Source organism: Nothobranchius furzeri, chromosome 6 (genome assembly GCF_043380555.1).
Source record: "Nothobranchius furzeri strain GRZ-AD chromosome 6, NfurGRZ-RIMD1, whole genome shotgun sequence".
NCBI lineage: Eukaryota > Metazoa > Chordata > Actinopteri > Cyprinodontiformes > Nothobranchiidae > Nothobranchius > Nothobranchius furzeri.
This window is the reverse complement of record NC_091746.1, coordinates 80,563,776-80,586,860: the sequence shown is the minus strand read 5'-3', so window position 1 is coordinate 80,586,860 and position 23,085 is coordinate 80,563,776. Positions and strand designations below refer to the sequence as shown.

Genomic DNA, 23,085 nt, shown 5'->3' with positions numbered 1-23,085 from the left:
GGAAGTGTGGCTCTCCAGACTTTCAAATTTGCTTTTGAGTCAGACTCACTTATAGAATCACAACTCTTCTGAGCAATTGTTCATCCAGTTTTCACGATGTTTCAGAGATAAAACCTGTCGCGTTTCGGGGATGTTTAGGACCCAAATATGCAGATACCCAGGAGGACACGAGGCAGAGATGATAAATAAGAAAAAAATCCTTTATTTTAAGGAGAAAGGCTGGGAGCCAAAATCCAAAATCCAGATAACGATCTGGAAAACCCAAAAACCTAACTACAATTCAAAGGGATGGGGGAAAAAAATAATAAACGCCGATGGGAAAAAAACTAAAGGAAATGACTTGAGAAACCTAGAGGGCTGGAGATCTAGGGGCAAATGGGGAAAACCAGAAGACACACGAGGAAGACGCAGACATGACACATGAGGGCGCTAGGACACAAAAGGAGCACCTAGACAACGAATGGAGGACACAAGGAGACACATGAGGGGAGATGCAGACACAGACTATGACAAAACCAAACTGATAGAAATTAGTTCATCAGAGGGTCCGTTTGCATGAACACACACAAACTAGATGATGTAATACATATGTTTTCTTTAGCAGCTAATAACTTGCAGCTACACATAACGTAGCATTATGGTACATTTGTTTATGAGAACTGGAGAGTTCAGCTGAGGCTGTTGAAAATGACCTTTAAAGGATAACTGGTTAAAATGCTTTTATTTAAAATAACTTATTTAATCCAGCATTAGTTTTGTTTTTCATAAAATAAACTTTCAAGAAAACATCCCCCACATCATTACACTACCACCACCAGCCTGCACAGTGGTACAAGGAATTATGGATCGTGTTCTCATTCTGTTTACGCCAAATTCTGACTCTACCATTTGAATGTCTCAACAGAAATCGAGACTCGTCAGACCAGGCAACATTTTTCCAGTCTTCAACTGTCCAATGTTGGTGAGCTGGTACAAATTGTACCCTCTTTTTCCTGTTTGTAGTGGAGATGAGTTGAACCCGGTGGGGTCTTCTGCTGTTGTAGCCCATCCGCCTCAAGGTTGAGCGTGTTGTGGCTTCACAAATGCTTTGCTGCATTCCTCGGTTGTAACGAGTGGTTACTTCAGTCAAAGTTGCTCTTCTATCAGCTTGAGTCAGTCGGCCCATTCTCCTCTGACCTCTAGCATCAACAAGGCATTTTCGCCCACAGGACTGCCGCACACTGGATGTTTTTCCCTTTTCACACCATTCTTTGTAAACCCTAGAAATGGTTGTGGGTGAAAATCCCAGTAACTGAGCAGATTGTAAAATACTCAGACCGGCCCGTCTGCCACCAACAACCATGCCACGCTCAAAATTGCTTAAATCATCTTTCGTTCCCATTCTGACATTTAGTTTGGAGTTCAGAAGTTTGTCTTGGTCAGGACCACACCCCTAAATGCATTGAAGCAACCGCCAAGTGATTGGTTGATTAGATAATTGCATTAAGGAGAAGTTGAACAGGTGTTCCTAACAATCCTTTAGATGAGTGTATATCTCTGGATGTGGCGTTCATCTTGCAGGACAGCGTTGTGCTGTCTTTAGGGCAAATATTAGTACCTCAGTTAAGTTTAACATTCGTGGCAGGAAGATGTGGAATGGAGGTGGTGAAATGGGCACTGTAGCCATCTTCAAAAGGAGATGTCTGCTGGTTGGGCAGGGGTGCTTCCAGGTCCCTTCCAATGGGGTGGGTGGGCGGGGGGGGGGGCTCTATATTTTTAGTTTTTTTAGGTTACCTATATTAGTATTAGCTAGTAATAAAGAATGAAAGGCTGTATGTTCCATTCAAAAAAGTTAGGTTTCTGTATATTGGTTTGGTACTTGGCACTCTCCTTTTTACATGTCACTTAGGTCTTGTTTCAGTCTTTTAGTGTTTAAATTATTGGTGTCACTATCTTAGTTAGCTGGATTTATTATATTGAACTCTGTTTTGGGCCCGAATGATCATTTAGAAATTTGTATATTTTATGTTTTACATTTTTGTGAATAAAAAGAAGCATTATTTTTGAGAATTTCATATAAAAGGGTTAGGCAAAAAGGTAAACTGTCATTTACATATGTGTAAATTTTCCATGTAATTTTATTACATAAAGTGAATGAAAAATCCACTTTTAAGGTAACCTGTTCTTGTATTTAATCGACTTGTGTGCAAGATTTTAAATAAACAATGGGTTTTCATGTTGTCACATTTGCTAGGGCCAAGAATCTTTTCTTTTTTTGGGGGGGGGGGGGGGGGGTTCTTCAGCCCAAATGGCACACTAGGGATTTGCTGCCCCCGTGGCAGTTCTATAAGGTTCTATACATACAGTTTGATTAAGTCGAGTTAACTAAATATTCTTATTTAGGTTTACATTAATTACATTTGATTTTTGTTTAACCATGTAGGCAAATAACAGCTGTGATTTAATACATTTTAGTTTCATTTTACATACTACTTTTAGCTCGTGTTTATTAGGCAGACAGATCCATTGGGGCGACGGTGGCACAGGAGTTAAGTGCTTGCCCCATAATCAGAAGGATGCAGGTTCGAGCCCCGCTCAGTCTGTCGCTGTCATTGTGTCCTTGGGCAAGACACTTAACCCACGTTGCCTGCTGTTGGTGGTCTGGGGGACTGGTGGCGCCAGTGCTCGGCAGCCCCAGGGCAGCTGTGGCTACATCGTAGCTCATCCCCACCTGTGAATGGGTGAATAACTGATTGTGTTGTAAAGCGCCTTGAGGGGTTCCAGAACTCTAGAAGGCGCTAGATAGATAGATAGATAGATAGATAGATAGATAGATAGATAGATAGATAGATAGATAGATAGATAGATAGATGGGAGAGGTAGGTAGGTAGGTAAACGTGTTTGTCATCTCCATGGTTCTGCGTGAGCACCAGCATCTACCTGGGTGGCCACTGCACCTGCATGCCTCTGCAGGTTGAGCTATTAATTAAAACACCTTCCAAAGCGTGCACGTGCTGCCCGTTCCCTCGTGGCTTTGCAAGGAAGAAAAATTAAATGCAGCTGAGTGGATTTTTTTCTTCAGACCACTGGATTTTCAGATGCTTTAAGGTCAGCCCGCAGTTGTTAATGCTGGTTGGTGAGCTCTGCTGCCTGGACTTGTGAGCTAAGGTGAGAAGAGGAGAGGGAGGGAGCTCACGGCAGAGTGCGTCCTGACACACACACACACACACACACACACACACACACACACACACACACACACACACACACACACACACACACACACACACACACCAGCAGCAGCAGCAGCGCACCCTCAGTGGAAGAGTCGCTCCGCTTCTAGGCTCCGGACTGGTTTATTCTCTGCCTCCTCGTGGATATCAGTTGAGCAGCTTGACGGAAGCCAGAAGACTATTCCAGCTGGAGCACACTGAACGTGCCCCGAGAAAACTTCTTTATTTTCCGGTATTTGCCGGTTTTCACCTCCGTTTCCTGCCTGCTGCGTTTGGATTACAGAGAGCAGCGAACAGCCTGAGCGCGTAAACTCCAGAAACCATGGATCTATGGATAAAGTTAATGTTGTTGTACAGCTGCTGCGTTGAAGCAAGCGCAGACTTCAATGGGAGGTAAGGAGACTCGTTCATGAAATTATCTGATCCACTTGAATCCTTGCAGCTCAGGTTTGCTCCCGCGTCTGCTCGGAAACTAAACGCATGGTGCCAAATATTGTCCAGCTTTCCCCATGAGAACACCCACCCAGGAGCGCGTGTCTGCGCCTTGCGTGATGCGTTCTCGTGCTTGGCTGCAGCGTTCATGTTTGCAAAAACAATATCAAGCAGAGTGCTTTGGTTTGTGCAGATTCGAGTCTGATTATGAAGGGATGTGAGAGAGGAGCAGCAACACCGGCGCTTCATGTTCAAACACGAATGCCGTGAAGTGAGTGGAGACGCCAGACACCCAAAAGAATGCACCTTTTAGGAGATTTTGATCTGGTGCATCTTAGATAAGTGAAGGGGTGAATTTTATGTCTTTAAAAAACATCCATTACTTTCATCAGACGTTTTTATTTTTTGCAGAATGTGCTTCTTAACCAGAAGACTTGGAACAATAAAGTTAAGTCCAGTTTTTCTAGTTTATTAAATGAGTTGCATCCAGTGACAAGATAAACAAACGGGTCCTGCCAAATTCCCTTCATCTCCTACAGAAAACGCTGCCAAAACTCTTTTTCTTCGTGTGTTTCTGTCATTCTGAATGAACTGCAAAGCAGATATATGATGTTCTTCACGTTTCAAATAATCAAAAACATATCTGAAAATTCCTAGAGGTAATTTACATAAATACATGCTTTCCACCTGTTAATCGATCTCATCATAAAAACTATTTTCCTTTCTTTCTCAGCTCCTTCAGCCAATTTTCTGCCTTGAACAAACATTTTTTAGAATATGTAATTAGAAGATCAAAGGGTTCAGCTTGGAGGGAAAAGCTGCTTCTATCTAGGAGAAATTAAAGAGAAGGAAAGCGAATATTACAGAGAAATTAGAGGAACACTCACCGCATATGTCCATCAAACGCTGTAGAGGAGTGATAGACTGGTGCTAATGTTTTAGCTGGTTTGTGTCTCATAAACAATTAGACACAATTTAATGACACCAAAAAAATCTATCTTTGGATGGAAATCTGCTGATTTACCTTTGGTATGAATCCAATTCAAGATGGCCGCTACTGTGAGTAAACCTCGGAAGCACCAAAATATGTAATAAGTTGCAGAAATTGATCTAAAATCTGGCGTTAAGGCGATTGGACGAATTTTTCGACCGTTGACAATTGGCCAAACACTTTGCTGATCCTGTTTTATGAGCAATATTTTGTCATGCCAATAAATTAGTTTCTCAGATGGGAAGTTGCAAACTTCCACGACAAATCAGCGTCTTTTTTGCAACACTTATTTTATTTGTGGGTATATATTACACATCATCTGAAAGCTATGGATTCTTGTGATTTAATGATATATGGCAACCAGGGACTCCACCATGACTGTACACATACTGTAGTAAACAAGTTGTCAAACCACTCCAAACAATGTCCAACTCACTGTTCACAGCCTCATATCACTGACAGGATAGAGCCATCTCTAATGAGAAGTGTCCTTTTATACGCGGAGTTCCCACAAAAGTACTTCAATAAAATAGTTGGTCCACAACAAGTCTTGTGTTCCCAATCCAACATAATTTCCCGTGGAATACATTCAAAAATCCCCTCTGACGCGTCTCTAACACCTTTTGTTTGCATCCAAATGTTAGCATCAAACTTGTGAGCAACATCTTTGTGAACCAACAGGTGAAAGGTTTCCCACCCACTGCTGGGGAGAAGTCATCAGTACCACACTCTATTATTACTCGTGTTGCACAAACCAACTGTGGTGCAATTTGTGGTTAATTGATGCATTAAATAAGAACGAAATCTCACGTGGAACCCTCACGCTTGCTTTCGCAAACTGAGTGATAATGGGTGTTTGTCAATGCAGAGGTGTGACCAAGTCACTGCTTTGCAAGTCACAAGTAAGTCACAAGTCTTTCCAGTCAAGTCTCGAGTCGAGTCCAAAGTCAATGATGTGGGAGTCCAAGTCAAATCCAAGTTCTTAACTTTGAATTTTCAAGTCATTTGTCCAACTTCAATTTAATGACAATGTTGATAAATAAATTGCAGAAATAAAGCTTCTTAAAGCTTTTTTTATTTGCTCGCACAAGCAGAAAGTGCAACTGAAATAAACAAAGCGCTGCTGCTTTTAGCAGTTCAAGATCAAACCCAGAACGAAGAATAAGTTAGGATTTTTGTCATGTCGTGCCACTTTTGTGCTAAAATATGCTCAAATCCTCATCAAGTCAACAGATGCAAGTCGATTCAAGTCGCAAGTCATTGGCGTTCAAGTCAGAGTCAAGTCATTAGTCTTTATAGATTTTATCAAGTCAAGTCAGAAGTCATTAAAATAATGACTCGAGTCAGACTTGAGTCCAAGTCATGTGACTCAAGTCCACTTCTGTCTTAATGTTAAAGGACCTGGACTTGATGCCTGGGTCCTGCCGCAGTTGCATGCGTCATCAGGAACCGTCAAGGCATGTTCTTTTGTTCATGTGCCACGGGGGCGTCTGCCCTCCGTCGCCCCGTGCTGCGTGTCAGTTATTTTAAGATGCTAGTGCAGCACTGTCGTACTGCCATGGAAGGTTCTACCTAGCAAATTTTGCACATACTCCTCTTGAATTTTTAGAAAATGCTCTTGACGTTTCGAGCTCAGCCGCTGGACCGTTGTTTGAGCTTTTCCAGGCTAGACTTTGGCTGCTGTCTGTCTAGATTTCTAAGCTGTAATCACGCTGGACTAAAACAGTTGTAATGGGATGTGAGAGCTTGTAACATCAAATGGGATCATTTGTGACATTGTTTTACATGTGTGACCAAAATGGCTGCTGCTCCATTACTTCCCAACACCAGATGGTTTTAGTTCGAAACTATAGCATTAAAGGTGTCGGGTGATTCCTAATTTGTACTGAGCTTTTTTCTCCCCCATCAAAATGCCCAGATAATCCCTGTGACTGAACCCATCAAATGTGTGGGACTCGCACTTTATTTCACACATTGCTTTTGTGTAATGATCACTTATTTGAGCGAAGCAGCTCCATATGGTACATTATTAACATCCCGTCTGATGGAGTGGCTTGTCACCATGGCCATAATTTTCCAATTTTTACAGGATTAAATTTGCACTGGCTTGGGTCTCCGCTTCAATATTCATTCATTGAGAAAATATCCCCTGAGACCGAGCACAAGCTAAAGAGAAAAAAAAAATGTTTATCACCTTTAGTCCGGCTCACTTATTGCCTCTTAGAGAGCATTCCTAACAGGCTTATCCATCTGCCCCTGAAGGGTCCTTCACAACAGGCATCACTGGTGAGATAATTCTCTTCTCATATAAATTGCTTACCTGCAACAGGGTTTCTCTCCTCTGCTGGCAGTCATTGTTCCTGCAAAGGCTCCAAAACAGACACGTTCATGTCATAACAGAAAAAACCTGATGGTGACAGGCAGCGCTTACAGTGTGGAGTTTTGTTCATTTGTGACATCATAAAATAGTTAAGTCTAACAGAGCCGAGCAGCGCATACCAGACATCCTCCGTCACGATCTGAAGCTTGTGGAAAGGTGCCGCGTTAGGTTTGGATTGCAAAATCACACCCGCATTTGGGCTTTCAGGCGTGACGACGAGCATTAAAAACAGCCGCGAAAGGCAGCATGAACCGAATACATCTCTTAGTATTTGGGTCAACTTTTCAAATACCGGAATGTTTTTCCTAGCCATTATGAGAACGATGGGAACAGAAATAAGGGAGCAAATAAAAGGGATTGACTTTGTGTGTTGCATGCAAAAAGAAGCTGTCGGAGCATCAGAGAAGAACGGACATGACCTCGCGGTCTGACTTTTACTAAGGGAGATTCTGTCTGAAGATTTCTGACGTTCAAGCTGTTTATTGTGCAGAAGGTGTGCAGCGTTGTTCGTTACCATCAGCAGCTTGTGTTGCGTTGTTATTTCAGTCACAAGGCTGGGCAATCCCGAGCACAACGCCAGCCATCTTTATGAGTTTGTTCAGTTGCTGCCACCCCAACAGATGGCTGACAAGAAAATTCTACTGTCTGCCATCTCCTTATAAATATTTAACATATTGCTGCACACATTAAAGGACCTAGTTTTTTGTGTAGAATTTGTTCTCTTCCTTCTTCTAAACATCCTTGCTGAGGGATTTCCACTTCATTCTGTTGTCCAGGTGAACACCCAGGTTCTCCTCGCTAATTCACGTATTTCCAGGATTTTTCATCGTAAAGATCACATCTGTCCCTTTTGCCCCCGTGCCACAAAGCAGCTTCCATTTGCTCCGTTTCTATCCAACACAGATGCATTCAACAACTGCAGAGTCATCAGAAATCTTCGCAGGCTGGACAGAAGTCAGGGGTTTAGTGAATAAAATGAGAGCGTAGTCTTCAGCCACGCTTCCACTCTGCTCACCACCCACTCAGAATATCATTATATGGAGCTTTTTTTACTCAGATTATATAACTCCTCTCTTGGACATCACTGCTGGTCAGTAGATGTTTAAAATTAAATGTTGCCGTAAACTGGAGGATGGATCACCAAAGTTATGACTACTTAAAAAGCACAAAGGCTGCTGAAGTCCGTAAGCTCTGCGGCTTAACCGAGCGTTTGATGTTGATGCCCGGGTAAACTCCACTACAGCGAAGGCCTCTGTACGCATTTATCTCTTTGTTTTCTTTGGCAGAGTTTTACTTTTGGTACCCTTGGTGTTTGTGAAGCCAGAAATGACCGTATTTGAGCGGACTGTGCAGAGGGAGATTCTTCAAACCTAAGGGGGGGAAAAATGCATACCTCAAGTTTACTTAAGCATTGAATTAATTATAAAAAGAGCACTAGCACATTACCCAGAGGCAATGTAGCTGATGACACCATAATGAGCTGTTTAATGTGGTTGAAAAAAATGTACTATTTTCATTTCTATAGGAAAAACTAATTAATTTTTAGGAGTTTTTTCTAAAAGTTTCATTGTACAACAACGTTTCTCTGGTATGCTAGACTCAAAAACCCAGCTGGGGCCTTAGGGTTAGCTTGTTCTCTCAATGCATGCGTGGGTTTTCTCCAGGTGCTTCAGTTCCCTCCCACAGACATCTGCATTGTTACATCTTCAGCTGTGGGTCGCTTTAGTTAAAGCATCTATCTAGTGAATATACTCAACAAATGTAAACTCTCAGTAAATGCTAACAACCTTGCTAGTAGGGCTGGGCGATATGGCCTAAAATCAATATCACGATATATTGAGGATTTCACCTCGATAACGATAAACGGACCATAACTACAGGTATGCACAGAAACAAAAGTTGTCCACTAGAGGGGGCTGTCACGTGTATTACGTTGAGTCTTATTTTTAAGTGACTCAAGGTGGTCCAGCTTCTTAAAGGGACATGAACGCTGCCAACCTTCACACATCTTTTCATTTTTATTATCAAATTTATTGACATTGGAAAAATTATCTGGATAAGTCAGAAATTTTGATAACGATACATTTATGATTTATTGCCCAGCCCTACGCGCTAGCAAAGTGTTTTTTTGCAACCACTGCGCGTCTACCACTGTTGTAACAACATATGTGAATGAAAATGTTGCAAAGCATTTGGCTGCACGCGTGCCTCATAAAACTCTTAACACAAATGGCAGTTAGCTAACGAAGCTAATGGCCATGTGTCCAGTGCTTGAAATGGAAAAGGATGAGTTCTAGTACTCCCCTTTTAAAAGTCAGATCTCCGCTGTTGGGGTGGGAGAATCATACGAGCCAGGGGCGGCGTTAGGCCTGGCTACTTGGGCTGAAGCCCCGAATATTTAATGAAAAGCCCCGGATCCCAAACGTGGAAGTAACATGCAGTACCAAAGTCCAACAGAGAGGGAGCAGCTGGCAGTAGTTTGTATACAGCCTGCCTGAGCCTCCACCACTGAAGAAGAAGCCCTTCAGCAGCCGGCTTCTTCTTCAGTGTCTGTTTTTTTCTACACTCTGCCTGAAACGCATGAGTGAAGATGGACATAAGGACGTTTTTTAGACCAAAAGTACCGCAACAGAACCCCAGCTTTGAGACTGGTGCTGACTCAGGTTTGTGAGTCTTATTTGAAAATATCTGTCGTGCTGCTGGTTTGCCTAAAGTTAGCTTACTATCAGGTAAAGTTGGAGAAAGAAAGGGAAGATTTACTATCATCTCACACTAAACACTAACAGGAACAATACTCTGCCCTGAATATGCTTAATATGTAGCTTCAGATTAAAAATTATGTGGTACAAGACAAATATATATGTTGACTAGTGCGTGTCATGTGTGTGCGTGCATGTGTTTGTTAAGCCCCGGATCTTCTTCAGTCCTAAATCCGCCCCTGCTACGAGCAGAGAAAAACCCCTCTCCGACCTTTGGGTTGGAGATTCCCTTTACAGTGAGAGGTAAGTACTGAGGTCTACCGGCCCACTTAAAACACTGAACGTTTTCATGCAAACTGCCAGCACTAAAGTTTTCAATTCATGCAGCAACATTGCAGTCAGAAGTTAAATTCTTCTGAAATTGTCCTGCTTTTATAGATGCTCTCATTGTTGTGGTGTGGTGCATATTTGTTCTTTTGGTGAAAGCTGACCTTAAAGTCTACACTAGGGCTGCAGCTATCGAATATTTTTGTAATCGAGTACTCTATCGAATCTTTTATTGATTAATCGAGTACTCTAATAAATTACTCTTTTGCGTTTGTAAGCCATTATATCAAATAGCATGTTATAAAATATGAAAGACCTCTTGAAATGAGCAATTGCCAGTTATTCTTCAAGTTTTATTCAAAATTAGTTTTCAAAACTTCAGCACTTCAACTTTACTTCACAGTAAACAAATGCGCGCGGCTGCGGCCCAAACAGCACCAGAACCGCTCACGGCGCATGCGCAAACATGGCTCGCCCGCTGTTTCCCTATTAACACACGTCCGTTTTAATTTCTACACTTTTTTTTCTCACACTAACAAGGATTGTTGAAAGCATGTTTGCCGTGGTTATGTCCAATTATACTGATCACAAAACATTTATTTACTTTCTTTCGTTTTCCAGTGTGCATGCAGACTGGTCTTGGCAGTCTGCATGCACATCTAATTAAACCAGCATGACACATTAGGACTCTGCCAGCCTTCAGCTGAGCTCGGCAGGCTGAAGCAAGTCTCCTGAAACAAGATGCTACAATAGCAGCAGCTAATGTCTGTGCATGGAAAGAGAAAAAAATCCATTCAGCTAATCTTTTCATGCTTCGGTGTGTCTAATGGATGGATGATAGATTAGATCATCATTTCTGTGAATGCAGACCAAATACTTTCACGGTCCCGATTATCAAGCTGCTGTGTTCATTGTGAGGGATGGATTGACAAGTCTGTCACTGTCAGAAAAGAGAGATTATCCAGATCTGTGTCTATTAGCTCTACAACACTAGGCAGACGTGAATATTGACCTCTCAGGCTCTCGGAGAAGAAACTTGTCTTTTAGCTTGTACTTGAGAAGAGGTGTCACACAGCGTGCGTGAAGGGTAATAATTATCTGCTTGAGCTCCCTCAAGGCTTTCGTGCTATTTAGGATCACTGTTCAGGGCTTTGGGGAAATAAATACAGGTATTATAATAATATCCAGTTGATATGACAGTTTTTCATTCAATTTATATCACAAAGGACAAGGTGGTCTTCCTTCTTGTGCATTGTCCCGTTCATGACTGATTAACATTTTCGGCCCATAAATGTCTATAAAGATGATGGATTTGATATTCTTGTAGAGTTTAATGTAATAAAGCTGTGAGCCAGTAAGTTGCAGGATGTCCTTCTGAGTGTAAAGTTCATTTGGTTTTGAGACGTAGAACCCCCTAAGGGGATTTAGAAATGCAGTGCGAAACCTAATTAGACCGTGTTAGAGGGAAGGGTTTGATTCAGTCATACACAACTTGTTGAATTTCAGCTTTGTGGGCCGTTATCTTTGCATCATACAGACCTTTCTGACTTCACACCCACTCAACATCAATCCAGGAGTTCCAGCTCTGCTCCTCGGTTCGTCTTTGTTGTTTCATCACGTTCCCATCTGTTTGCATTTCCACAATTCATTGACCGCTGAATTCTTTACAAGCCTTGATGCAAGTGAATAGGTCTACAACAACTAGTTGATTATTCTGATTAATAATTGTTAAGAACTAAATAAAGAGTGTAGAGGATTGAAATAATCAAATTCTTCGTGCAACACCATGACAACATAAAAGATGCTGAATCCGTTTTAAAATGTTCAGTTTTATTAATGATGTGGAACTCTAAACTGCAGCGAAGCAGCGCCTGGACTGTTGATGGAGATGCACATAACAGAGACACCTGTTCCACTTGGGTGCAAGCATCACAGAAAAAGAGTTGAGGCTGAAGAATCACTGCACCATGTGGTGGGAATTTTAAAGGGGACACATTATGCTAAATCACCTTTTAGCATCCTTTTGTGCTGCCATGTGGGTCTGTGCTGCCTCTATAAACGATCCAAACATGAAATAGGAATTTGCCGATGTCTGGTTTTGTGAATTGTGTGCATAAAATGAGCCATTTCAAAAATGCCCCTCTTGTGACATCACAAATGAGGGCAGATTTAGAAATTAGCATAACCCACCCGTCGCCACCGCCTGTCTATGTTGGAGGAGGAGCAGCTCTACTCCAAACTCCTCCCAGATATCGGAGCTTCTCAGCTTACTGCTGCCTTAGCTTGTCTTCTTAATGTGACAGAGTCCAGAAACGGCTCATTCTGGAAGGTATGGAAACTATCGAGAACTGCTGAGAATGCTTCACGTGAAAAGGATTTATAATAATAATAATAACAATAATACATCGAACTTGTAGAGCGCTTTTTAGGGCACTCAGAGACGCCAGTGATGGTAAGCTACTATGTAGCCACAGCCACCCTGGGGCGGTCTGATAGAGGCGAGGCTGCCATTTGGCACCGTCAGCCCCTCTGACCACCACCAACACAGGCAAGTTGGGAGAAGTGTCTTGCCCAAGGACACAACAGCACAAAGAACTTCATAAACATGTTTTGTTGATCACAGAACTATTATAAAGTGGAAAAACGTTATATATCTCCTTTAAACAAAGACGGCTGAATGAGACCAGTGTGTCAAAAAGTTTGTGTACAATCTCCCTCCTTTGGTGGTTTAGATTAATGTCCAGATTTTGTAATCATTCATTTATAGAGATTATTTTTATATTCTGGAATATTTTATCATTCTATCAGAAATCACAACAGTTAATTTTTTTTTTATTTTTCACTTAAACTCATAGTTTTTTAAGAACGAGCTTGTTATATAAATATGTCTGATAATCTTGACCCCAGTCAGGGTCCAGACTCTTGAGACCAAGCCCTTCTGAAGTGCAGAGTTGGAATGATGAGCAGAGCAACCCTCATGGCTGCGACCGGTACATTGTTTAGTTTGCAGAACGTAACACATTCTAGATTTTTCCTGTGATCTTATTGCCCGTGTTGATGGTCCAAGATGAAGCTGTGACCATGGCAACACAGCTTCAGCTTCATGTCGGTGTTAGCAAGTCAGCAGCAGGCTAACATGCTGTGAGCACAGGAGAGTGATAAAATGTGCTGTCTTGTGCACCATCAATGTGCAACACTTGATTTGTTGCACTTTGAAAGGACACCTGTGTTGATTTCACCTGGAGCGGATTCAAAGCAAACAAAGAAAAGGGGAAATGGTGACGACAAAAGTTTTAAGGATCTAGGACAAATGCTGACATGTTATCCAGTTCATCAGGTCCAGAGCTTCAGCTTTTCATCCTTGAATTGTGTAACTAAGTGCTACAATCATTTCTGAACGGAGGGATGAGCTGCTTGTTTCCGTCAGCAAAAGGGAATTATAGCAATTATGTTTTATTGTTGGGGCAAAAGTGGGGGTTGGGTGGCAAAATGTTCCACTTACGGGAGGTTTCAGCAAACCAAAAAGTACAAACAGTGACGATGCGTCTTCAGCTGCGGTGGAAAGGTCAATGAGGAGGCATTAAATGAGATAATTACTTAGTAACCTGCAAACAAATATAAGACAAGTGGCTTAAACAGGAACAGGTGTTGTTGAGTAGCATTAATCCTTCCCACTCTAAATGTTGACATATTCTAGTTTCTATTAGATTATTTACACCTATGAATAAATCAGCAGAGGCCTCCAATTAGAAGATTTAAACACTGCTGACGTACAACTGTCCTCCAGGTCTCGTATTTTAATAACAGAAGGGTTCGTTTTCATGTGAAATTATTGTAACAGTTCAAATGGGGCTCCAGTGGGCTAATCCTGGCTTTATTCCAGGTCCAATCCTCTTCCTTTGTTATTTTCTCTATTTTATTTATTTTTTGGTTCTTCATTTACATAAAATTAATTTTTTCTTGTAATTCACATCCTTTCCCTCATTCCTTTTCATTCTTGTCCTTGTTCTTCTGGCTGCCTTCCTGCTTGCCAGGCAGCAGGCAAACATTTTCCCTGGATCTGCCACTCTCACTTAGCTTCCATCTGGGTTTTTTTCCTTTTTTTCCCAGAGAGGTGATTGGCAGCGGGGGCATGCATTAGCATTTCCTCAACTTGGCACAGAGACACTAACAGGGAGGAATGGTGGCAAAGAATGTGCTTTGAATACTGAGACAAATCCTAACTTTCTCACAGGGATGCACAGACAGAACATTCTTGTTTGAGGAAGTCCATCAGGAGAACTTCCCCCTTGGTTCTTATAGGATTCCATCATTTTCATTCTGCTCTGAAGATGAAATCTTAATTTCACACATACTAGATTTTTATTTTGACTAATCTGCACAATGCTCATAACCATAACTACATAAAAGTCATATTTAACGAGTAGGACTTAACGTCTGATCTCTCAAAGTAGATTTTTTTTCTTTTATTCTGAGCAGAATAGATCACAGAGAAGCAGAAAACATCCAGCTACAATAGCTCTTACAGAGGTGCTGGGACTTGGGGGGAAACGTGTATCTGTATAAAGCCAATACCTGCTCAGCCTCCTCGTATCGGGGATAATATCTCCAACTGTCATGAAAAGGACAATAAAGAGAAGTGGAATGCTTGCAAGGGCACCCAGAAGTGCACAGCTTGTGATTTAGATCTCAGTAGTGAGGTGGTTTGACGTACGCGGGTGTTTGTGTAATTCTATGCAGCCCGACAAGCTTTCAGAACCAGACCCCAGTCGGACGCGACAAACCAACTTGACTAGATGTGCCATCAGTTCAGTTTTCACGCTGAAAGGATAATCTGTCACAGAACAGAAATGTGACCCAACACGCCTCTTTTCCCATCATGCCGTTTTATCTCACTTGTGTTTTTTCATCAACTTTGACTAGTTCAAAGCTTTGAAATCCGTCTGCTTTTATATATCATTTAGGTTATTATTGAGATTACTTTCAATCTGTTTTATATACTTTAAAAATACTTAAGAGAGCATACGCTGGGTCTGTTGCAACTTCATTATGTAATTTCGTAACACAATAAACGTCTGTGTCAGTTACAGGCGCTGAGATAAATGTGAGTTTAAATACACTGACTTTACTCTGCTGTTCTTGAGAGTTTAATCAGATGGGGTTGTCAGCCTGGTGTGGATATCTAACTCTGTAAGGTCTGATGGGTTTAACTGTAATCCAGCCTCGGTCGATATATGAGCAGTGTGTTTGTAGGCACGCTCACAGAATAGTCTGATCCAGAACATATTCTCCATAAAGAATGTGAGCTTATGCCCTCAGGCAGGTGTTTTAGAGACCGCTACCGTAAACAAAATCAGCTTGAAATCTTTATTTGTCCACACATTCATCCATTCTTTGTTTTATTCATTAGAAAATGCAACAGGGTTTAAATTTAAAGACTGAGTTCACAGTTTTTTACTTATTATTTTTGAAATAGGTTTGGTCCCTCGGAGTTTCACACTGAGTTTTCAGGCTAAACCTGAAAATATTCTTTCACCCCTTTTTCTTGCATTAGCCACCAACAGAAACTAGAAGGGAAAGTGCTTTGATTAGAAAAGCCAGTTTAATCTGCGTTTCATTGAAAACTTAGCATTCATGGACTCACCCACTCCTTGGCTCTCGACGGGGAGCGCTATTGTTGATCTAGCCTAAAGGAGATAACAAAGCATGTGTAGTAGAAGCTAAGCGTTAGCATTAGCAACCCCACCACAAGGCAGATTTGGAACCGGAAGGGTTTTACTGCCTTTTTTTCTTCTTCCGGCACTCACAGAGTACAGACGCTTCTGCATTTGCTCCCTTATCTTTTTTTTCCCAAGGCTCTTTGTCCTGTCTGCTTACAGAGCGCTTCTCTGCATTTCTTCTGGAAATCCCTATTTTTCAGAATGGATTTAATTAATTGGTCATCCAACGCAATTGATAAGATTTTTTCTACAATGAGAACGGAGGAGGGGGCTCCCACTTGCCCTCAAGGGACACACGCGGCGGGATATGCGCTCGATTCCTGGAAGGTGTGGAGGATCGCATGTCTCTCTCAGCTGTCCATTGAGGACGTTGAAGATATGTGGATATTTGGCCTGATGATCACTGGATTTCTTCTGATTGGAGTGGGAGGATATCTGGTTTTCTGGAAATTTGGGAAGACGGGAGCGATTAGAGGGCGACCCGCACCCACGGGAAGCACCGCCCGGGCGGAGACCTCACAGACTGGGACGTTACTCGAGGTGAACCGTAAGCTGGACAATGTTCTAGCTGTGTTACCGGTGTTAGTGCGCAAAATGGATGTCATCTCGGAGAGGGTCACCGGACGGTGTGGAGATGTTTAAAACCTGAATTGGCTTCATTGAAGGACTGGAATGATCAGTTTAAAGACTGAAGGCAGAGAGGAAAATTACCTCCGCCTGACCCAAACAAAGTCTTGTTATCCAAGTCTGACGCCAAGGCAGCCTTGAGCTGCTAACAACAACCCCCACAAAGGAAGGGATGCAGACAGATGCTGTGAAAACCCGACCCCCCCCCCCCCCCCCCCCCGCCTTCAGATTGAGGACTTCTGCCTAGCGAGGTCATCAACCTGCAGGAACTCAATGTGCTCTGCGCTCCTCCTAAGATCTCCCTCCACCTGTGGATACAGTTGGCTGAGCGCCACACAGGGCTGCTCCCCGCTGGGGAAACAGGATTCCAGCCCCCCCCCCCCCCCCCCCCCCCCCCGCCTCCCTATCTGAGTCTCATGTTACGTTGAACTGTTGATGTTCGTGCTTACATGTTCGAGGTGTTTTTTCGTATTGCAAAACTACGCCCTGCCAGGAGTAACACTGGAATGCCTTTTTTTCTCCCTCTCCCAATTTATCCTCATGTAATCCCCTTTCATCTAAATGAAATGCTGGTGGCGCATGTACACGCAGCGGCTTCTCTCTCTCTCCCGTACTCTAGCGAGAGTTTGAGAGTAACGTAATTTCATTTCTCTGTATGTCTTGCACATGTGGTAGAATTGACAATAAAACTGACTTTGACTTTGATATGTGCGAGTATCACAACATTAGGAAATTGCTGCATTGCTTGGAGCAAGAAAGAAAAAAATAAATGATAAGCAAGCATTTGAATTAAGAAATTGACACAATAAAATTATAATAAAGGGAGGCAATAATTAGAGAAGCAGCTATTATATACAAGCTAGTGCAGGTACTGGTCAGAGCGGATCAGTTCACGTGCAAACACAGCACGGGGTCAGGTGACCGAAACAAAGCAACTGGAGTGGGCGGGTCTGCAATTGTTATTCATGAGTCCGACCGCAGGGGGGAAGAAACTGTTTTTGTGGTGAGAGGTTCTGGTCCGAATGGATCGGAACCTCCTGCCAGTTGGGAGCGATTCAAAGAGACCGTGTCCAGGGTGAGACGGTCAGCTGTTATCTGACCTGCACGCCTCCATGTCCTGGAGGTGTACAGGTGCTGTATTGAGAGGAGTTTGCAGACAATGACCTCAGCAGAGCGCACGACACGCTGAAGTCTTTTCATGTCCATGATGGTGGCTCCCGTGTACCTCACGGTGATTAAGGAGATGAGGATGGACTCGCTGACGGTGGTGTAGAACTTCCTCGTCGACTGTACTGGTAGGTTGAATTGAGAAAGTGCATCCTCTACTGGGCCTTCTTTATGATGGAGGTGATGGGCTCCCACTTCAGGTCCTGGGGGATGATGATGCCCAGGAAGCGACATGAGTCCACCATAGTGATGGGAGTGTCAGACAGGTTAATGGGGGGGAGGGGGGTTGTGTGCTTCCTGAAGTCCACAACAACCTCCACTGTCTTCTGTATGTTTAGCACTGGGTTGTTGTGGCTGCACCAGGACACCAGCCATTCGACCTCCATTCTGTAGGCAGACTCATCCCCATTCGAGATAAGCTAGAAGACGGTGGTGTCGTCTGCAAACTTGATAAGCTTGACAGACTTGTGGTTGGAGGTGCTGCCGTTGGTGTACAGGGAGAAGATCAGAGGGGAGAGAACGCTGCCCTGAGGGGAACCGGTGCTGAGAGTCCGCAGGCCCGAGACATTCTTCCCCAGCCTCACTTTCTGCTTCCTGTCCATCAGGAAGTCGATGATCCACCTGCAGATGGGGTCAGGCATGCTCATCTGGAACAGTTTGTCTTGGAAGAGTTCAGGGAGGATTGTGATGAAGGCAGAGCCGATGCCTATGAACAGGATCTTGGCATAGGTACCCAGGAAGTCCAGATGCTGCAGGATGCTGCGTCGAGCCATGTTGTGGACAGGTCTGCAATTTTAGGAAAGCAGCTTGGGCTCTCATGTTGGTAGGTGGGGTTAAACGTACCGTCATGCACAATTTCATAAATGTGCAAATATTCAGTATTTTTGTGCTGCAATGAATGGTCTGCAGGACTAAAGACAATAAAGAAATTCTTACCAACAGGCTACACAAGTGACTCGCAGTCTCAGGGTCCGGGTCTGCCTCGGTTTGCTGCAAATGGCATCTAGTGCATTGTAGCTTTTCCATGCATTTACGTGCTGGCTTTCTCCCATACAAGTGTACAGTTAATGAAAGTAGAAACAACAGGAATCTGACTTGTTGGCCTGCTTCTGTTGTAGGCCTTTGTGGAGTATACTGTATGGTTAGGGTGAGCAACAACACAGTTCACCAATTAGAGGACAGAAATATGTCTCTACTTGCATCAATTAAAACAAACCTTGCATTCCCTTTGCTTGGATTCGTATTTTCATTAGTTGTACATGAATGTGAGAAAATGCCAGCAAATTTAGCAGATTGTTAAGGAATGAAAGTTTTTTTAAAAGAAGTTTCTCAGTGGATGGGAGCCAAAGGATTTAAACGGACGTCGGAACGGTGTCGCCAAGCTGAAGAAATGAAACGCCCAAAATTAGGAAAGTTACGGACAGAAACAGCTGGAGAAATGAGAGAAATACACACTTGCTACGATGCGTTGGATGCTATTTATAGCCCCAGACCTGCAAAGGGAGGCAGGCCTCTGGACTCAACAACCACACTGTGGAGTGTGGAGCCTGTTGGAAAGCATTTCTTTTTTTGTCTTTGGCTCTGCAGACCAGAAAAATACTGAATATTTGCACAACTTGTATATAAAACCACGCGTGACGGTTCGTTTAACCCCACCTGCCAACATGAGAGCAATAAAAACACTCCTGAAATTCCAGACCCAGTAGACGCCGGTCCACCCCGCCCTGTCCCGAGCCCTGCAGATGGATCAGAGGCTTATGGTATGGTATCATGTAGATGTCGTATTTTACTGCGTCATAATGAATTGCATATCACATTTTAAACCATATTATATTATAAATTATTTCATATCTTCAGTTGTTTTTTATTTGACCTGTAATTGCATCACATATATACTATAATGTTAAATCCTACATATGGTAAAGTATTGTATTATTTACTATCATATATCATATCATATAAAAAGGAATGACATTGTTTTGTATCATACTGGAGCTTATTACCTGGTCATAATCTGGATTATTGCACTGTCTTGTGTTGTATCACACACAGGGCCGTGTGTATGCATGAAGCAACTGTCTTCCCTTTCTGTGTGTGTGTGGCGCGCGCGCGCACACACACACACACACACACACACAGAGAGAAATAGGACACAGTAGCTTCCTAATAATGCAATGATGATCTTTCTTGAGTGCGTTAGAATGTTAATTGATAGAATTTGTTATCTCTGAATGCTCTTGTGTCAATAAAAGGTGATAAAACTGACCTTTTGGTTATTTTTGTTATATTGTCAATAAATGATAAGAAATAAGTGCTGCTGTAAGTCGCTGTCAGGTTTAAACATTGTGCGAATTACTAACAGTCGAAACGCAGAAAAGGTGAATAAAACATTTCAAATGTAAATGTGGTTGCTTTTATAAAGTAACAAGGTATTATTAATATATGTCCGAAGTAATCAATCCCACAAACCCGCCGGTGCTGATTATTAAACTTGTCCTTTGTCTGTGGAAAAACTCACTGAAAATAAAATTAAACTAATCCTTAACGATTAAACGAAAACATTGTCGGGAGGCAGTCTTAAAAATCGGAAACGGTTAGAAAACAAATGAAGGAAGCCACAAAATGAGTTTTCACTTGGCTGTTTCTCATTTATTATTAATTAATGTAGTATCTTTGTGGAAACAATACTGAAGAATTAAATGCAGGCGGGGGAAAAATGAAAATGAAATAATAAATCACAGAGCTGTTTATTTGTCATCAATTAAACCAAAAGTTTAATTCAATTCATTTCGATGGAACTCGTCTGGAAGTATTTGTGTGCAACAGTGACTAATGTTATTTTCATTACTGATTGAGTTTTGAATACCAGTGTGTGCGCGCACGAATGCGAGCGTGTGCATGCTGGCTTGTTTTGTGTGTGTGCGTGTGTGAATACCTCCATTTAAACAAATGTTTGACTTTTTTCCCCTCAAATGTGTAAAATCCCATAAATCATGTCCAAAGCCCTTGAACCTGTCCGTAATTATAAAAAATTGTGCTTTTCATGCAGACATTTCACTCGACTGAGAGCTAATTATGTCATCTGCTAACAGGTGGCCTCGACAGATGGCGTCATCAAACGGGCTGTGTCGATACGGAGCCAGGGTGGACTGCTGCTGGGGCTGGACGCGCCGCTCCTGGGGTCACTGCCAGCGTGAGTTCTGCCATGCTTGCTTCTGCTGCTGCTGCTGCTGGGGGCAAATGGGACTAACAAGGTGGCGAGGTTTCAAGCTGGGGTCAAAGATGCTATTAATGGCATTATGGTGCAAGGGAAGCATGCGTAGAGTTTACCATCGCTACACCTGCAGCTAATGGAGCACCACACCTGCAGTTGCCTACAAAGATTGATGGTTAAAGATGATTGGACCTGCAGGCTGACTTTTAGAATTATAACATTCAGCAAATATTCCTTTGGAGGATTCAGAGGTATACTGCAACATCGTGCAGCTGCACCATTTCCATCACATGGTGCAAATGTCCTGTGCTTTGCTTTAAGATCACCAAGGGAAGGTATGAGTGTGCTGGAGGGTTACAGGTTCAGCTGATTGACTCACAAACATCTTATCCTTTGCATGGCTTAATGCCTGAAATACTTGCTGCTTTGCTGTGGACATTTATTAAGGAAAGTGGGTGTTGAAGCACACAAATGAGCCTTTTCCACCGTGGGAACTCACCAACCTGCAATTCAAAACAACATACGAGGGAAAGTGCTTATTCGCTTCCTCGCTGAGACGTGGATCAGAAAATCTGTGTCTGTTTAGCTGGAGGCTGCAGCCATCAGCGGACTGGTTTAGATTCAGCAAGATTAGAAACAGAGTTAGAACGGTTATTTTGAGAGAAGAAAAAAAAGCACTGTAGATTAAATAAACTGTAAAGCTATGAGATAAATTCACTTAAATAGGATGGCTTCCTATTATTCCCATAAAATCCCAATAAGGTTTCCGTGTGTTTTAGCGCATTTTATGACTTCAGAGAACACTCTCTAGTCTCGGCTCTTAGCTGTGTTGAAACAAAACATTCAGCAGACTTCGTGCTGGCTCCCTGCATGATACTTGAAATAAAAGCCTTTAAACAAACAACATTTCCTGGATTTGAAATCTTTTTTTTTTTTTTTTGCCAAATGGATCACAGAATTACTCAAAGAGCCATTTCTGAATGAGTGACTAATGCCTTTCTAGTGGAAAAACATGTATCACACAATGCCTCTGGAGGTCGTTCACGTCTAAGCATTTATAGCAAAGCTCTTTAAAAAGTATTTCAGACTAGAAGACAAGCAATCGAACATTTGATCCTTAAATCCATGTTAATCTTAGCATTTTATACTTCTAATTGTTAAATCATTCTAATGAAAACATCAGATAGGTGATTTAATTAAGTTGTTTGGAACATTTTTCTTTGCCTTCTAAAAAGGTCAGGAAGGTGTAGTTCACTCGTTTAATCAATACATTTGCAGTTGTCTCTAGTAGGAAGGAATGCCCTTTAAGTTGTAGGGGGGGGGGGGGGGGGGGCTCAGATGTGCCTGTTTCAGGAAGTACAAGTCAGCTGGAGGAGAAAGTATCTGACATTTGGACGTTTCTCCTCTGATTCGCTAACAGCAACGCGACGACAAACTCCGTTTGCTTTGCAACGTTAGTGATTTATCTCCACAAATACCAGCCTGGAGGAGTTCTGCTGTGTGGTGGAGTTGCTATTGCTAACGGTTAGCTTATACTAGATGAGACGTTTTTTTCATTGAACCGTACCTTTAATGGACAGTTTACCTAATAACCCAACTGCCACATCTGCCACATCTAGTTTATAAGCGCTCTATCTCTTTAACAGTAAAAAAAAAAAAAAACCTGCTGAGTCAAATCCTAAACACCTTAGGTGGAGAATCTAAGCTTATAGATGACAAATGCCAGTTTAATTTTTTTTAATGTTGTATTGTTTTATATTGACTTACTTAAATGTAACTGATGCTTTTAAAATTGTTTTATCAACATTAAAATACAATAAATATCTTTTAAATGGTCTTTCCCGTTACCACACGGTAGTGGTCCACCCTCCCTTAGATATTCCTTTGACAGTTTTTGTTACAAAGCTCCATCATTCTTATTAAAATCATCAGTTTTTAAATGTCTTTAGAAAGGTCTTAGTATTTATTTTTTATATGATCCAGTAAAATTCAATTAAACTCCAACCTGCTGCTTTACTCTCTATTGAAAGCTACACTCACCTTTTTACTGGTATATTTCTGAAAGACTCTTTTGCACAGACACCAAATGTTCCAGTTTGTAAAACACAGCTGGAGAAAAATGGACCATGACACTCACCAGTTCTGGTTGTTAAGCTCCTGCTATGGAAAAGGCCTAAAGTGGTCCCTGTTTCTGCTGCATGTTGACTCTACATGTTGATGCATGGGCTCTTAGGCTGATATTACACTTCCTGTCAGCTTTTTATTGCATGAATTAACTATATTCTCTCCTCCACTCATCCAGTCATGCTATCCTGG

General features: G+C 42.2%; 1 protein-coding gene across 5 annotated transcripts in view; it reads left to right on the top strand.

Moving 5' to 3' along the window:
- The first annotated feature begins 3,308 nt into the window (after nucleotides 1–3,308).
- npnta (nephronectin a) overlaps nucleotides 3,309–23,085 on the top strand; it is a 95,388-nt gene continuing 75,611 nt past the window's right edge. For all 5 annotated transcript variants that reach the window (XM_054744820.2, XM_015943707.3, XM_015943706.3 and 2 more), the window contains exons 1-2: nucleotides 3,309–3,605; nucleotides 20,648–20,748. In XM_054744820.2, coding sequence (XP_054600795.2) covers nucleotides 3,535–3,605; nucleotides 20,648–20,748 — 172 coding nt within the window. In that variant the 5' untranslated portion in view covers nucleotides 3,309–3,534. The remainder of the gene's footprint in view (nucleotides 3,606–20,647; nucleotides 20,749–23,085) is intronic.